Raw genomic sequence first — 13,142 nt, 5'->3', positions numbered from 1 at the left:
ATTGCAAGAGATGTCTAAATAATGATATAGCTAAAATGTACACAACTTGCATGGACATGGCAAAACATGATGATTTTAGACATATTATTTGATGCATACAACACTATAATACAGCTATACATGTGCGGCATGAAAATCTAGGGCAAAGTAGTAGTTAATAATAGTATAATTAAGCTTTGCCAACTCTAGTGTGAGATTTACTAAGCTTATGTGCGCATGCAGGGATATTTGATTTGATTGAATGCTTTAGCTACAGTGACCAGCACTGAAGTAGTTTGCTATGTCACTATCTTGGTTGCTCAGTACAAATGAAGTATGTACAACTCAAGATCTAGGAATTTTTTCATCACTACTGAGATCACTACAAGGAGAGCTAGCTCTTAGTCATGATTACTTACTATGTGAGGTAATTGTATAGATGCATTGGGAACAGTTCCATTAGCTATAGGCTAACTTGCTACGTGTCAGCGGGCAAAGCCGCCAATTTAACTAGGCAAATTAGCCACATATACTAAGCGCTATTGCTGGTAGTATGCAGTATTGCAATAGCTAAAGAGTAGCCTCTTCAGTAGACTCGTACCTCGACTCATACCAGGCACAGAATACGGCTCCACAGCACTACAACATAGTATTTAAAATCTTAACTGAAATCTTAAAATCTTGTAAAATCTTTTCAAATCTCAGTCAAAATCTTGAATCTTTCTTAAGATTTCTCAAATCTCAAATCTAAGTACTGCGTTACGGACCCCTCGTCTATTATCTATGGTGTAAACATAGTTCTTGATAAGCGCCTAAGGAAACACCTTAAATATAATTATTTTTACATGTGTCACAATGGTAGTTTGCTGCTGACTGCATACTACTATTACACGTGGTAGAGTATTGGTGTGATGTATGTACAAACTATATACAAAAATGGAATAAAATATTTCAAGTTTTACGTAAAATTTGCATATGCCGAAAACTCATCTAGAAATTCCAGCACTGCCTGGTGGCAATGTTGATATTGCTCCTGTAATAACAGTAATACCATATTAGGTTTGTTGTTACAGTAGAACCTGTCTTAGAGACCACTTGTATAAAAGACCATTAGCTGTGAAGTAGAACCAAAAATATGAGCTATTAAATTACCACTATAATCAGGTAGTTGTTCAATTCCCAAATTGGGAGTAATACACCTGCTTAGAAAGACCAAAAAAATTTGCCACAGGCTCAGACAGGTTCTACTGGGTCACCTCAACCTACCACATTGGAGACAAGGGCTGTCCGACGGATACGCGAGTTTTTAATTGCCTGAAATATGTCAACAGTCTGTTCAGCCTTCACACGCTCAAGTGTATAGTAGATAGCAATGAATGATCCAGTACGTCCACAACCATCACTATAGGCCAAACATACAATACAACTTAAAGAACTGTATACCATAATTATTGAATAATGACTATTCATACAAAAGCAATTCATGATCTACTTGTTTATAAGAGCAACACTTATTCAAGACGTCTTATTTACCTGCACATAACAGTGATGGCTTTGTTTCCTGTGTGTCGTTGTATCTCTAACAGTTCCTTTGTCACACCCAGTATAGCCTTAGTGTTGCTGGGTGCCTTCTCTGAGGGCCAGGCAGTGTAGTGGAGTAGTGTCACTTGTAGAGGAACTGCCTTCTACAAGATTATTACAATAATCGACCAATTTGACTTTCAGGTACCACTCACCACAGCTTCTCCAACGATGGAGAATTTGTAGCCATTGTAGCTGTTCCTTTCATTCTTAGACTTCAGACTGACCTTCACCTTACCATACTCAGTCTCTTCATCCGGCCAGAACTGGTAGAAATTCTGACCAACAATATACAATACATTACTTGTCTGACTTGTGCATGTTAATGTGTGCCTACACAAGTGAGCTATCATTACAATGTGTTGTGTGCTTGTAGACAAGTTATGACACAACACCACATGCTCAGTTAAAAGAGAAAACATTATCAAACCTTTCCACATATAGCAGTTAAAATGAGGGAGTTTTGTAGAGCTGTGAACCTGATAACAAATTCAAAACTGGTTAACTGGCTACCAATAACTGGCAGTTACCAGTTAACTGGTTTCTGTGTAATGGTGTTATACAAATGTAATTTAGAATATATACGTAAAGCCTTTACTAATCAATACATGCTTTACAGGTGTTGTGAAGACCACCCTTGGCATTATGGAATCAAGTTTTATGATAAATGTTTCATTGTTTGTAAATTTTTTTTACAAAAAGTGAAATACTGACTTACAACTGTTTTACAGTACTACTCAATGTCATATCTACTAATCTAACTGACTGTCATTTTAGTCGCTGATAAGGCAACTTCACTGGTGGTAGGTTATCATGTAAGAAAACCAACTTCTCCACATTCTCTGGTTCTAAAACACACCTCTTTGCTGTCACAACATTACCTGCTGTACTAAAGAGTCTTTCAGCAGGAACTGATGTTGCCACTATCCCTAAATATTTTTTTGCCATGCATGATAAGTTTGGATAAGAGTGCTGATGATCCTTCCACCACTCCAGTGGCTTCCCTTTCAATTCTAATATTGGTTCAGATTTGTAACGGCTTAACTCGGCTATCACCAGTTCATTGTAGGAAACTGTCACAGAGGTGTCTGTGTTTTCAGAAAAGGAGGTTCCCAATAACTTTTCAAGCATGCACTTCTTTCTCACTGGCTCACCACTACTATGATCATCATCTGGTGGTTGTTCATGTTCATCTAATAGCATGAGTTCAGGTTCTTCACTGCCATCAGAAGTTGGAGCTGGTGGAGAAAATGTACTTACAATTTCATTGACCAGACAGTCGATTATATTGGTCTGTTCCACTTCAGTTAAATGTATTAATGACTTTAAACGAGGGTCAAGGAGGGATGCTTTATTCATCAACTCACAGATTTCATTGTCTTGGTACCTGGTTTTCAAGCCATCATTGATAGCTCTTTTCACTCTGGAAATTACTGTAGAGTCTCCACCTTCCTCCAAATTCTTCCATATTTTATCCAGAATAGGCCCTAGAACAGATAAGGTAGGGTACCTGCTAGCGCTAAGGTACAGTACAGCTCACAGGTAACGTCGCGAGTATACACATGCGAGTAATGCTCGCATCTTCTCGCGGGATCATTCTTTTGCAATGTACTGTACAATACCTGTGGAATATCGCGTGGATATGCACTAGCCACGCAAGAAACTCGCCACACATGAGAACACTTGCTACTGAGTTTAGTAACTTCATACAACACTTAAATCACATAAACATTTGTGATCGGTCCCATAATTATGTTCGTGCAAGCCTAGCTAGCTAATTATACAGTAGAATGCAATAAACGTACGCTGGGCCCGCAGAACGCAATGGGTGGAATATTTACGAAAACGAAAAAAATCCGTAAATTCTAAAGCGCTTGTTTTACAATGAAGGAAAGTGATAACACTAAAAACCTTGGTAGCATCGTGATCCCAAAAGCAAGAGGAGTTCCAAAATCTGTTTCGTGTCAGTACTCTCAAGGAGACAGAAGATATCAGCATTAGTCTTCCTTGCATTTCACTATCGCTTTTCTCACATTTGTTCGCCTTCGCCAGTCCCCCGTGGACGTAGGAAATGCCTGGAAGACAAAACTTACCCAGCAATGGATTTGCTTGTTCATGGAGAATTCAATGGTTCAAGTTTCATCTTGGTAGAGGACTGCATCCATATGTTATGATCGTTTTATTAGACGCTTGTAGTTTATTGTCACTATACAAATCGTATTTTGCTGTTAGCACTTCGTAGTGCTGTAACTTCGAAATTTCTTGGCTTCTAGAGTTGAAACTTCGGTTGACCATTCCTTTAACTATCTAGATAAAGAAAATACAAATTAGAAAAATGCACAAACTGGGGTTCTGTGGCATTACTTGGCGACCAATCCATCTAGGTTAACGGTAGCTACTGCTAGCTACAGTACTGACTGTAGTCCGTGATAGAGTCGAGTAGGTTACCAAGCATTCAGTAGCTACAACACAGGCATTGCAATAGGAGACTTCACAGCTGGCGGAACTGAGCCAGTTCCGCCTCCCAAGACCATAGGTGAGACCTGTTATCTGGTCTTGTGTGACGCTCTCGAGTAAAGTTAGCTATCATGGAGCATTACTGTAGCCTTGCTGCATCCACACTGGTCACTCGAGCGCACGTCACGCGCATCATGCGACGTTACCCATGAGCTGTACTGTAAACAGTAGCATCCTTAAATGGTTCTAAAAGTTTGCACAAATCTTCCAGTAGCCTCCATTTTGTAGGGGAGTGTTCCAAATGTAATAAGTCTCTGTGCTTATGAAGCAAAGCAGCAACAGCAGCTTGTTGCTCACATAACCTTTCAATCATGTCATAAACTGAATTCCATCGATGCAGAACCGCCTGAATTAACTTGTGATGAGGTAAGCCTAATAGCTGCTGCTTTTCTTCCAATTTCTCAAAATCAAGACAAGATTTGTTAAAATACTCCACTACCTTTCTAGCTCTGGCTACAGCTGTGTGCACTTCTGGTAAAGCAAAAGCTCTTTGCACAGACAAGTTCAATGTGTGGCCAGAACAAGGTAAGTTAAGTATCTTGAGGTCATCTTTCAAGGACTTCTTAATGTTACTGCCATTATCTGTTACAAAAGCTACAACATCTTCATCCAGTTGGATGCACCACTCAGACAGTGCAGCAGTGATTGCTTCACTAATGTGGGTGTGGTCATGTTCACCAGGTAAATGTTGGCACTGTAGCTGATTACTGACCATTTCAAACTCCTCAGTAACATAATGCACTGTGAGTGAAAAGTAGCCATCACCAGCCCTTGACATCCACATGTCAGTGGTAAGTGTAACGCACTGTTGTCCACTTAATGATCCTCGTACTGCATGCTTCATTTCACAGTACTTCCGGTCAATATGATTCATTACAGTTTTTCTACATGGGATGACGAAACGAGGCTCCGCTACATCCATAAGGTTTAAAAACCCAACCTCGTCAACAACACTCACCGGTCTCGAAATAAACTCCACAACAGCATTGGTAAATTCTAGTGCTCGAGCCGAATTCTGTGGTAACCTTTTCACACCTGGCGATCGAATGAAACTATCCATGGTTGTAGAGAGATTTAAATCACTTTCATATAACTCGTCGTACTCTTTTCTGTGGTTAGTTCGTAAATGGTTCTTCAAGTTTGTCATGCTGCCACCGTGAGCAACTTTCTGAGCACAGAGTTTACAGGTAACACGCTTATCTCTCTCAGCGGCCCCACTCCTGTTCTTTTTGACACCGAAATATTTCCACACTGCTGACTTTTGTCGGGAAGAGTAAACAGCTAAGTCCAGTGCTGCTGCACTGCTATGGTTTGAGTGGTCCACCGCCGTTTTAATTCTGCCACAATATCATGCACGTGCACCAAAGAAAAACCAGTTAAACTATTTCATTAACTGATTAACTGTAATATTTTTATTAACCGGTCAGTAACCGGTTTTTTTAAAAAGGGTTCACAGCTCTAGAGTTTTGTTCAATTTTTTTCCCATGTAGTCACTGATTGGGTGGTAAATCTGGTGATTGGTATCATACTCAAACCACTTTCCTGCTATAAAGTGTACTACAGTGTGAACACTGTAACTAAATACCAGTGTAGTAGGTTACATGTACCACTCCCTTCCTTCCTAGGTCATGTAACACATTGATGTGTTGTATACCTCTTTGTCGTGTTCTGGGTTGGACAACAAAACGATGACAGCACTTTGTGACTCCCACATCATCCTCCAGAAGTCATTGGTGGTGTTCTCCATCGGACATTGTGTGGCTATGAATGCATTACGTTGCTTGTAGCCCTGAATGATATCACAGGTACAGAAATTATTGACCTTACATTCTATATGTGTGTGGGTGTTGCATGGGCTTGTGTGTGTGTACATTTGTGTGTTCTACTGCACAAACAAAAACAAACTCTCACATCCACAAATGAGGCGTTGATGTAGTCTGAACCAGGTAGGGGAGTGGCTTTCATCTGCACCCGACTGATGTTGTCTGTGTGAAGAACAAGTAATGTATGTACTTGTTGGTACCACTACACTTACATGGGACACATGAGTTGTCACGGTTCTTAGAGACATTGTGTTGAGAGAGAGCATCAGAACAGTCCCCCTCAGTCCACTTCCGACTAACTTGTTGCAACAACTACAGTGAATAAATAACCTACACATTGTTACATAAGGGACACATACATCAAACTGTTCCTTGAAGCCAGTCACTCCCTTTCCAGCTACAACACTGTTCAGTCTGTTGACCCTAGTGACCATGTCTTGTACGTTGAAGGCTGTCTCACCACATGTGATCAACTCCTCCAGTGCATCATGAATGAACGTGTATTGTGCCTGTGAAGTAGTGAACACATCAGTATATGCACACACATGCACACATACAAAGCTAAATGATTGGCTGCTGTATACACAGTCACTCCTACTCATTGAAAGTTACGAAACAGTGCACTGCTCAGGTGATAGGATTCAGTGCAAGCAGATCCTCCTGGGGCAGGACTACTACCCCACGGGAGGCTGTACCGTATCTCACAGGTGAAGGTGTAAGCATCCAAAGTCTTACCTAACCTCAACAGTTATGTGAGACATGGACAGGTGACATTAGCTTCCCCAGTTAATACCAGGTACCCAATTAAACAGCTGAGTGGACAGCAGCAATGTGAGTATTGTTTTGCTCAAGGGAACAACAACAACAACAACAACAACAACAACAACAACAACAACACCGAGCATTGAACCTGGTAACCAGGCTGGTACACACATATAGTTACAATACCTGTGTCTGAACCATGAAGACTCGTTTCATACGCATGTTATGCACAAACTCATACACGTTAACATCTTGTGTCACTGCCATACGCTGCAGCATAGTATCCAGTGTAATGTAAGTACCACTACGACCCACACCAGCACTAGAGAATAAATCACAAACACAATCATGTCTACACTGCTATTTGAGCATACTGTACACATCACAAACAATGAAGGATAAAAATTTGGTGGTAAAGTTGTGGTATTTCAAGGAAATTTGCCAAACTTTATTTAATTTCACCAGTGGCTTAAGAATACAATGTTTTTCAATCATGCATATAATCTATCAATCATGTGAGTTTTGTGTGTTCCAAGAAACATTTAACACTACACACATCACTTCACACACATTTCTATTCAGCCACAATATAGAAGTTGTTTTTCTGTTACAAATGAATACATGTATGGATGTATACAGTATATGTGACCCACTGAGCGAAAACCGGCTGTTTTCGCAAAATTCTATTTTGCTATAAAAACGTGTTGAATTAAACCAGGTAAAAATACACGTGTCACATAAAAAATTTATGGACATTTTAATTGCTTTGGTATGCACTGAAACAAAGCTCAAATCAATTAAACCTATACACCACCAGATTCTCCTGTTCATTGGGAGTAAGAAAATCTTTGTTTCATGTTTGCACAGTGTATGGTACGTGAGTTATGGGCACTTATTTATGATGTGGTAAAAATAAAGTTTTCCGCTGTCATTTGATTGTTGAAGTGGCCTTCTTCTTTGTCCACACGGAGAAGTACACAGAAAACACTATACCTTGATCGATGTGCCAGTTCATGGTGAACAGATTAATGCAAACCCGTCTTTGTAGCTTGTGTCAGTAGTGAGTTATGATTGATTAAATAGGTGCCTGTATTTTATTTGCCGTAGTGTTGCTGTATAAATCGAGTTTATTCCTGTTCCAACTGTCTAGCGCTATAACTCCAAGACTACTCATCACAAAAGGCTGAAACTTTGGCTCTCCACTCCTTTGTTACTATAGATAACGGGAAGCAATATAATGGAATTCGAGGAATGTGCAAAAATAGCCGGTTTTTTCTCAGCGGGTCACATATAACACTACCACATACAGAGAGTACACACTCAAGCTATACACAGCATCTCCTTTTATAATCTTCTTTATTGTTGTCCTAAAAGTCTTTTATTTATGCCATGCAAGAAGGTTCCCAGAGGATGGATAGGTATATGGGGGTAGTGGTGTGTGATATAGGATATTTTCCTATCACGATTATAGCACACAACATATCACGATACAATATATATCATGATATACAACTCATCACTCAGCTTGTGTATTTACACTGATGACACTTGTAGCAGTGATGTACTAGAAGTACAATACAACATGGTACATGACTAGCATACAAAATTGCAAGTTCTTTTATCAAAACAAAAGTACAGTGTACAATGATATCGTGGGGTACATTTTCTCTAATTATAGCTAAAATCTATACCTAGGCTTATATCACGAATTAAGATTCTATATCATATCACGATATAAAAAAAAATTATCATGATATTTTGATATTTTGATATATATATCACATATCGCACATCACTACTAGGGGGAATAGCAGTAAGGAGTGGTCCAGAGCAAACAGCAGTAAAGTAAATGCTGTAAACAGTTTGTTATTTGTTGGCTTGCAATGCCAATGCCATGGAACCCAGGGGTGCCCCTATGACGAAGTCAGCACATGCACATGCATGCACACGTGCACTTTACACCACACACACACACACCCTCACGAGCATACACGTGCACCCACGTGTACACATGCATGCAGGTATACATGCACACTACATGTATAGACACACGCGCATCTGCAAACACACTACACTACACTACATACACACGTCAGACTAACCTACAATGCACCACCATAGGGGGACCATTAGATGAGTAATTCTTACGGACTTTCTTGATGAAGGAGATCAAAGCGGTAGCAAACTGTGGCACACCATGATCAGGCCAACTGGTGAAGAAGAAATGCTTCACTTCTAAAGGAACGTCGGATGACTGCTGAGGCTACAATAGCACAATGACGTATGAGTATAAACTAAATCAGTGTGCCTGTGTGTACTACATTGTGTATATAGTTCTGCATGTTAGTATACAATAGTACAGTTTGAAACTGGACATAATAAATCACTGGATAAATTAATGTTGACAAGAATTCTGCTACTCTAGTTTACTGTACATATTACACAGCTTAGACACAACACATCAACTACACACATTGTAAAGTGTTTATTCTTACGTACATCAGTGACTTCAAACACACGCATGTCAAAGTCAGCAAAGTATTGCAGGTAAGTCATCCTGACATGTAGTGAAGGCTTCAGCACTAATGTCTCATTGACCTTCTCTGGCCAGTAGATGGCACATTTTGGTGTACCAGCCTCAACTGGTTTAGTGAGCATCACTATTGTCTGTAGTTTGTGGTCCCATATCATCTGCCAAAAGTCCTTAACTGTCTCAGGTAAGGGACCTGGATAATGATAGCAGTATGTCAGATATACATCATTATTGGGGACCAAAATTATATGGCCTCAATAAGAGGTACATCTTGAGGGTCTATTTGACATGGCCTCTATAACAAGGTGGTCTTTAAAGAGGTAGAATTTTCAAACTAAGGAGCATGTACACCATCTAGAATTTACAGGAAAAACCATTTCACTTTAGTTGTATGGTGTTCTTTATTTGGAGTTGAAACACTAGCACATTGTACTGGCCAATACAAATATATGTCACTATGACAACCATTCAAATTAAATTCTCACCTTGAGCAGCGATGTAAGCATTAGGCTTCTGAAATCCCTACATGTGTGTGAAATAATATAACACACTTTTCTAATGACCTTCTGTAATTACAATATCTCACACTACACTTGACAGCAACACAGTAATACCAGTTGAAGTGAAGAACAAAGAAAAACATGTTATATATTATCTAAACTAAAACAGCCAAGCTGTAAAAAGAGTGCGGCCCCCCAAAAGGCCAGGATGAAAAAAGATGTGAAATCCAAGGTGGCGGCCAAGAAATAGCTGTGATGGTAGGTTAATGGTAAAAAATTTTTTACGACAATTGAGGTGAATTTGCATTGCCTCCTCCACTAGGATTCGGCACCAAATTCACCAGAATTGTCATAATTAAAATTTTTGCCATTAACCTACCATCACAGCCATTTCTTGGCCGCCACCTTGGATTTCACATCTTTTTTCATCCTGGCCTTTTTGGAGGCCGCACTCTTTTTTTTTACAGCTTGGCTGTTTTGGTTTAGATATCACTTCCTTTTGTATAGCAAGTCACAAAGCCAGCCATGAACTGGCTTTGGTGCTTCCTTCTAACTTGTTTTTTTTCTTCTTTTCTGCAGGAATTGTGGAACAAAGGAAGAATTGTTGTGTACAGCTTTTTGTCTGATTAAAAATATTTGTATATTTAACAATAAAAGATAATCATACTGTAGGTAATAAGGTGACTTCTTATACATAACTGAACTGTAGCTGAACTCTTTTCAGAGTGACTTGTTTCTAGCTGAACTCTCTACATGGTGATTTGTTTCCAACACATATTTCTACAGGGTGATCTGTTTGTAGCTGATCCCTATAGGGTAACTTGTATCTAGCTGATATTTTTGTTTGTAGCTGATCTCTCTACAGGGTGATTTGTTTGTAGGTGAACTCTCTACATGATGGTTTCTTTGTAGCTGAACTCTCTACAAGGTAACTTCTTCTAGCTGATCTCTCTACAGGGTGACTTGTTTGTAGCTGAACTTTCTACAAGGTAACTTCTTCTAGCTGATCTTTCTACAGGGTGATTTGTTTGTAGCTGAACTCTCTACATGATGGTTTCTTTGTAGCTGCATTCTCTACAAGGTATCTTCTTCTAGCTGATCTCTCTATAGGGTGACTTGTTTGTAGTCGAACTTTCTACATGATGGCTTCTTTGTAGCCGAGCTCTCTACAAGGTAACTTCTTCTAGCTGATCTTTCTACAGGGTGATTTGTTTGTAGCTGAACTCTCTACATGATGGTTTCTTTGTAGCTGCATTCTCTACAAGGTATCTTCTTCTAGCTGATCTCTCTATAGGGTGACTTGTTTGTAGTCGAACTTTCTACATGATGGCTTCTTTGTAGCCGAGCTCTCTACAAGGTAACTTCTTCTAGCTGATCTTTCTACAGGGCAATTTATTTGTAGCTGAATTCTCTACAGGGTGGTTTGTTTGCAGCTGAACTCTCTACATGGTGGTTTCTTATAGCTGAACTATCTACACAGTGATCTTTTCGTATCTGAACTCTCTACAGGGTGATTTGTTTGTAGCTGAACTCTGCAAGATGATTTGTTTCTAGCTGATCTCTCTATAGGGCAACTTGCTTGTAGCTGAACTCTCTACAGGATGGTTTTTTTGCAGCTGATCTCTCTACAGGATGACTTGATTATAGCTGAACTCTCTACAAGGTGATTTGTTTGCAGCTGAACTCTCTACAGGGTGGTTTTTTGTAGCTGAACTCTCTACAAGGTGACTTCTTCTAGCTGATCTCTCTACAGGGGGGGCGATTTGTTTGTAGCTGAATTCTCTACAGGGTGATTTGTTTGCAGCTGAACTTTCTACATGATGGTTTCTTTGTAGCCGAACTCTATGCAGGGTGATGTGGTTGTAGCTGAACTCTCTACAGGGTGATTTATTTGTAGCTGAACTCTCTACAGGATGGTTTCTTTGTAGCTGAACTCTCTGCAAGGTGATTTCTTCTAGCTGATCTCTCTACAATGTAACTTCTTGTAGCTGATCTCTCTACTGGGTGAATTGTGTCTAGTTGTACAGTCTACAAGGTGATTTGTTTGTAGCTGAATACTCTACAGGGTGATTTTTTGTAGCCAAACTCTCTGCAGGGTGATTTGTTTGTAGCTGAACTCTCTACAGGATGGTTTCTTTGTAGCTGAACTCTCTACAGGGTGATTTTTTTCTAGCTGAACTCTCTCTAGGGTGATCTCTTCACAGCTGAACCCTCTACAAGGTGGCTTCTTCTATCTGATCTCTCTACAGTGTGATTTGTTTGTAGCTGAACTCTCTACAAGGTGACATTTTCTAGCTGAGCTATCTCTTGTTTCTAGCTGATCTTTCTACAGAGTAACTTGTTAGTAAAGCTGAAGTCTTTACATGGTGGATTTTGGTTGTTAAACTCTCTGCATGAAGACTTATTTGTAGCAGAACTTCTACAGAGTGAATTGCTTGTAGCTGAACTCTCTACGGGTGCATGACTTTTTATATAGCTGAATTCTCTTCAGTGTGACTTGTAATGTTCTGAATCACTACAGCAATATATTTGTAGCTGAACTCTCTATAGGGTGACTTCACTGACTTGCTTCTTGCTGAACTGTCTATAAGATTAACTGTTTGCAGCTGAAATCCCTACAGAAAAACTTGTAATGTACACCCTGTAATAGCATTCTTTAATGGAGTAAATAAATTAGCTGAATGCTCTATTAGGGTGACTGTTCTATTAGAGTATCTCGATCTCGCATTTGCTACACAGAGTTGGCTTTCGAATCATAACTCAGTGGTTTGTAATCCGATTCTTCTGTACTACTGCAAGGACTTTCTATGAAGATTATTCCAGCTATACACCGATTTTCAGCTCATTGCTCTAAGCGGTTTGCCTAGTAGGCGTAAAAACTAATACTTTTTTATTCATAAAAATCGATCGCGTAATTGTGACACAGGTTGGGTTTTGTGTCATGTCTCCATGGCCTTTATCTCGATTCCTTTCAAACCACCAAAAGGCACTCCTACGATGGTTACTCCATCTACATAGCAATTTTCAACTCATTCCATGAAGCGGTTTACCCTGTAGGTGTGACAACAAATCGATCTTGGTTTACGCCAATAATCAGTCATAACTCCTGAACCATTCATCGGATTTGCACCAAATTTGATGCTAGGATTCACCTTTGGACTTTCTTTCTGTGTGCCAAATTTCAAGGCAATCGGAGCACAAGTTTGCGTTTCATAACAATTTTTGCAAGTGTGCGAAAACAAGAAGAAAAAAATGAAGAAAAATTGAAACTTTGGCAGCTCGTATCTCGGAAATGGCTGGAGCGATTTCCTTCAAATTTGGTATGTATACTTCCCTGGCTAGCGGGCAATTCTGTAGCAAATTTGGTTCCAATCGGATAAGGGATCACTGAGATACAAAGGTGTGAAAAAGACCGTTTTCTTTCTTCCTGTCATATTATATACCCAC

The 13,142-nt window shown here is 39.6% G+C and overlaps 1 protein-coding gene across 1 annotated transcript in view; it reads right to left on the bottom strand.

The window, feature by feature from the left end:
- Positions 1-777: 777 nt before the first annotated feature.
- LOC136255734 (uncharacterized) overlaps positions 778-13,142 on the bottom strand; it is a 36,832-nt gene continuing 24,467 nt past the window's right edge. The window contains exons 14-25 of the mRNA XM_066048577.1: positions 9,681-9,717; positions 9,162-9,388; positions 8,765-8,925; positions 6,849-6,984; positions 6,260-6,409; positions 6,113-6,212; positions 5,989-6,062; positions 5,732-5,866; positions 1,716-1,838; positions 1,513-1,664; positions 1,246-1,381; positions 778-1,012 (exon numbers count right to left, since the gene is read on the bottom strand). Of these exons, the coding sequence (XP_065904649.1) occupies positions 938-1,012; positions 1,246-1,381; positions 1,513-1,664; positions 1,716-1,838; positions 5,732-5,866; positions 5,989-6,062; positions 6,113-6,212; positions 6,260-6,409; positions 6,849-6,984; positions 8,765-8,925; positions 9,162-9,388; positions 9,681-9,717 (1,506 nt within the window). The 3' untranslated portion in view covers positions 778-937. The remainder of the gene's footprint in view (positions 1,013-1,245; positions 1,382-1,512; positions 1,665-1,715; positions 1,839-5,731; positions 5,867-5,988; positions 6,063-6,112; positions 6,213-6,259; positions 6,410-6,848; positions 6,985-8,764; positions 8,926-9,161; positions 9,389-9,680; positions 9,718-13,142) is intronic.

Source organism: Dysidea avara, chromosome 5 (genome assembly GCF_963678975.1).
Source record: "Dysidea avara chromosome 5, odDysAvar1.4, whole genome shotgun sequence".
Lineage (NCBI taxonomy): Eukaryota > Metazoa > Porifera > Demospongiae > Dictyoceratida > Dysideidae > Dysidea > Dysidea avara.
Note: the sequence above shows the minus strand (reverse complement) of the source record. Positions and strands in the feature narration are given on the sequence as shown.